General features: G+C 47.5%; 1 protein-coding gene across 6 annotated transcripts in view; it reads right to left on the bottom strand.

Annotated features, from left to right (window-relative positions):
* Nucleotides 1–3,579, bottom strand: part of stxbp5a (syntaxin binding protein 5a (tomosyn)) — a 78,347-nt gene extending 74,768 nt beyond the window's left edge. For 5 of the 6 annotated variants that reach the window (XM_027015519.3, XM_081695623.1, XM_035529111.2 and 2 more), the window contains exons 1-3: nucleotides 3,441–3,579; nucleotides 3,162–3,341; nucleotides 822–919 (exon numbers count right to left, since the gene is read on the bottom strand). In XM_027015519.3, the coding sequence (XP_026871320.2) occupies nucleotides 822–919; nucleotides 3,162–3,341; nucleotides 3,441–3,452 (290 nt within the window). In that variant the 5' untranslated portion in view covers nucleotides 3,453–3,579. Of the gene's footprint in view, nucleotides 1–821; nucleotides 920–3,161; nucleotides 3,342–3,440 lie in introns of those variants that run through there. The other variant, XM_081695638.1, reaches the window with a different exon arrangement.
* Between the last annotated feature and the right edge of the window lie 348 nt (nucleotides 3,580–3,927).

Genomic DNA, 3,927 nt, shown 5'->3' with positions numbered 1-3,927 from the left:
CTGGGCCAGGCCAATCACAGAGCCAAAATCCTCTGTCCACTCCCAGCAGTGAAGGTCAGTGTGAAAGCCCTCAAATGGCACTGATGGCTCAGGGTCAGGCTACGGGTGATTGCGGCACTGTGGAAGTGGAGGTGGGGTAGACGAGTTTCACGCATCCAAAATTAGAGCCTGGTTCCTAGCTTCCCATTGGCCTGCGTCTGCTGGTAGTGGGTATTTATCTGATCACAGTCGTGGTGTGAGCTCCCCAACGATGATCGGCTTCTGAAGATGGCCGTTACCCTCGAGCAGGAATCAGGCAAGCGCACAAGGGAAAGTAGTGGGGGGAGCATGTCCAAAGTCCCGCCACATGTCTTTTTGCAGACAATGTTTGAATGGAGACATTTTTACTAAACAGAATGCGTTTCTCACATCTTGGAATGGTTTGGCTCACTGACCAAAACTGGGATCCGATGTGGTTTCCATAAAAGCAAGAAGACTCATGGGAATACATGATGATGTGTGCTTAGGCTGATCTCAGATCTGTGGACCCTAGAACACTGTGCCACTCTGCTCCGCAGTATGGCACAAACACACAGTCACATCCTCAAGACACAGGATCAGCGTGGGTAAAGAGTGCCGCCACTGGTGTTACTGAATCAGCAGTGGCGCTTTAGTCAACGTAAACTAGTAGTGACGGACACAAATGCCCACATACCGACGGCTCCAGAACCGGTACTTACGGTTGCTTCCTTGCTGTCCATCTGAAAATGAAACGCGCGCACGCACGCGCGCGCACGCACGCGAGAAGCTCGAGACGCTCTCTAGCTGGGAATAAAGGATACAGTCGTAGCGCTCCGCTTTGGGTCCCGACGGCGAGGATTTTCTGGACCGGGTCGAACGCCATAGAGGACGGCTGATATGGAAAGCCATGACGGACCGTCTGCGAGTCCAGGAGGACAACGGGAGAGAGAAGCATAAAAGAGAATTTAAACAAGTTTTACAATAAGATCGTGCATTTTGTGAAAGAATAACTAAACGTGTCAGAACATTGTTGTTTTATAGTATACGAACTTATTTAGGAATACGCCAGTGACCGATTATTAATGTACTGGTAACTGTTTTCTTTTTAACGCCATAGAGCGCTGGCGGTAAGACTGTAAACTATTATACTATCGCCCACCAACAATGTCTTACATGTTTATTGTTTATGTTTATTGCAACAAGAGCCTTTTTTGCAGGTGTCCGCTCGCTCTCTCTGTGTCTGTGTCTGTGTGTGTGTCTGTGTGTGTGTGTGTGTGTGTGTGTGTGTGTGTGTGTGTGTGTGTGTGTGTGTGTGTGTGTGTTAATGAGAGAGTGTAGGGATAAGCATGTTACGTAAGCAGCGGTCGCGGGGACGGGCACCTGCCGTCGCGCTGTTCCGTTGTAGGAGTATTGCCGCTTTATTAGAGCGGAGCAACAGCGCTTCCCTTATTCTCGCCATTTGCGGCTGAAACCGGTCCGGGGTCTTTACAGTTGCCTCAAATTTGACAAAAGTGTATTCCACGGCCTGAAAACACGTGAGCTAAATTTAAAGTCTTAAAGACAGTAATTTAAGACCATTCCAGTCGGTACCACTAAGTAAACAACTATCCATTTGTTTCCCTGCAGCCTCCATCGTTAAGGTAACTTCTTGCGTCATTAGACAAATCTCTCTCAACAGCATCATATAATAAGTTAAGAGATACACTGGACTCTGTTTCATTAGTCGGTCTGCCTGGTGTTTGGCAAACCTACCGAACACTTATAAATAGGCTTACGCTGTAAACAATGCATTAATTTGATCAAAAAACAACAAAAAAAAACAAACAAACAAACAAAAAACATAGGGTACGACGAAATCAGAACAGCCGGACAAAGCCCCGCTGCAATAAAGCAATTGGTCTATAGACTATAAACAGCACTGTAATTAAACATAAAAGCGAAGCTGCGGGTTTTCACAGCGCGTGAAATAGACGAGAAATTAACTGTGATATTTCAGCGTGGTTTTCGAATGTCCTTGAGAAGCACTAAAACCAACAACTCTGCTGTCATCTCTAATATTATTTAGTGAGAACCATTGTAATTGTGCAGTTCCGAAGGTCTTGTGAGGGCATACCAGTTGTGGTTGGGGGAGGGGGGCTGGCCATCAGATATGGGTATGGGAAATAATTTTCACTGCACATAACAGTGCATAATGCAACTGACCAATTGACATGTTAATCCGAACACGGCAGATTACGCAAGCGCTGGGTTTCTTACCCCCCCCCCCCCCCCCCCCCCCACACACACACACACACACACCACATCTCCGGTCTCCCCCGCCGCGCGCGTCCATCCTAATCTCTCGTCCTCCATCCCCGCGCGCCGTACAGTTTAACCTAAACATGATGCGGTTGTTTTAATTAAATAAAGTAAAACAGAAATCACGTTTAACGAAAACAATTTTATAGAGACTACGGCATATTTCACATACACAAACGTTCTGTGCTGCGGAAGCATAATTCTATGACAAGCAAAAATATTTTTGACTCATTTGTGCGCATTTAATAAACACGGAGTCAGCGCTTTAATGCGTTCACGAGGAATATAGATTTATATCGACTCTGCGTATAAATACACACTGTAGCTATATTTCCGTGTCTATAGTCGGGTCAGTAGGCTACTGTTCAAATACAACGCGTGCAAAAACCGACGGTGAATTTACTCCCCCGGACAAGGAGAATAAGAATAACAGGAATATCTGTTTGCTTTTTCATGTTCAGTGCAATCATATAGTTAAACGCAATCATATATTTCTACTGTTTTGTTGTGGAATATTGCTGCCTGTAACACAGACGTGTTATCTAAATTTCCATTTGAGCCTTTGAAATGTGCGTCAGATATTTGCCTTGAAATAGATCTTGGCAGTAAACTGCAGTGGCTGTCGCATTTGCCTACCTGAAAGGACACGATTAATTTGAATCTGACAGCGAATATTATGCTGTGACTGATGAAAGATACTTTATGCACCGACAAGACCGGCTCTTTCGATGGAACCCAACCTTCTGGAATCAAACATTTGTAAACTCACACTTGTGTGCGCTCGCCATAGAAAAGCCATGTAAGGTGAAACGCAGAGTACAGATACTCTGGCCGCGTGCATATTCACACAGGAGCTTCCCCACCTTGCAAAGCTGAAAGTGCTCGGATTGAAGGGTCTCCGGGATGATGAAGTCGTTCTCCTTAGCCCCGACGTGCGGGGACGGTGATGGGGACGACACAGCCGTCAGGCCGTCTAGCACCTTCCGAATATTAAACTTCTTCATTTTCCCCCAGTTCAACTGACACAACGAAGGACGGACCACCTGAGACGAGATCACCCGTTAAAGATGAGGGGGGAAAGCCGCTCTCGTTCGCTTCGCAGTGTCTCTCTTTAAATCTCACATTTTAGTGCTTGTTTTTACCGTTTCATCCATGCCTTAAGGTTTGCGTCGTGGTCGTACACGCTGACGTGGGTTTTATTTTGGTTTTTCCCGAACCGTTTTCAACAGCGTTTGTGGGGCGTCCGTTTAATCTGCTCCAACTCGGCGTCCCGCTGCGTCTCCGCTTCTCTGTACTCCCCCCCCCCCCCCCCCCACCCCGCCCCTCCCGCCCCTCTCCACTCAACTCGCGGAAACACCGCTGCAGCGCCGCGACTGCGCATTGCAGGCAACACCCGGATGTTTGAAGAAGCCCCTAGCGCTGATTCTGCCAGTGAGCACGTGAGTATGGGCCGCGAGGGAGACTTGTCAAACACTTGGGTGGGACGGGACACCTTTAGTCGTGAGGATAGCACAAACAAGATTGGAGCGGGGAGGTCCAGCACCTAAAGCAAACAACTTCCAGCTCGTCAGAACTACTGCCAGCTCGTAAACATACGTGCAGTTCTCCGTCAAGTTTCAGGCATGTCGG

Source organism: Electrophorus electricus, chromosome 2, assembly GCF_041902795.1.
Source record: "Electrophorus electricus isolate QZ-2024a chromosome 2, ASM4190279v1, whole genome shotgun sequence".
Classification (NCBI taxonomy): domain Eukaryota; kingdom Metazoa; phylum Chordata; class Actinopteri; order Gymnotiformes; family Gymnotidae; genus Electrophorus; species Electrophorus electricus.
Note: the sequence above shows the minus strand (reverse complement) of the source record. Positions and strands in the feature narration are given on the sequence as shown.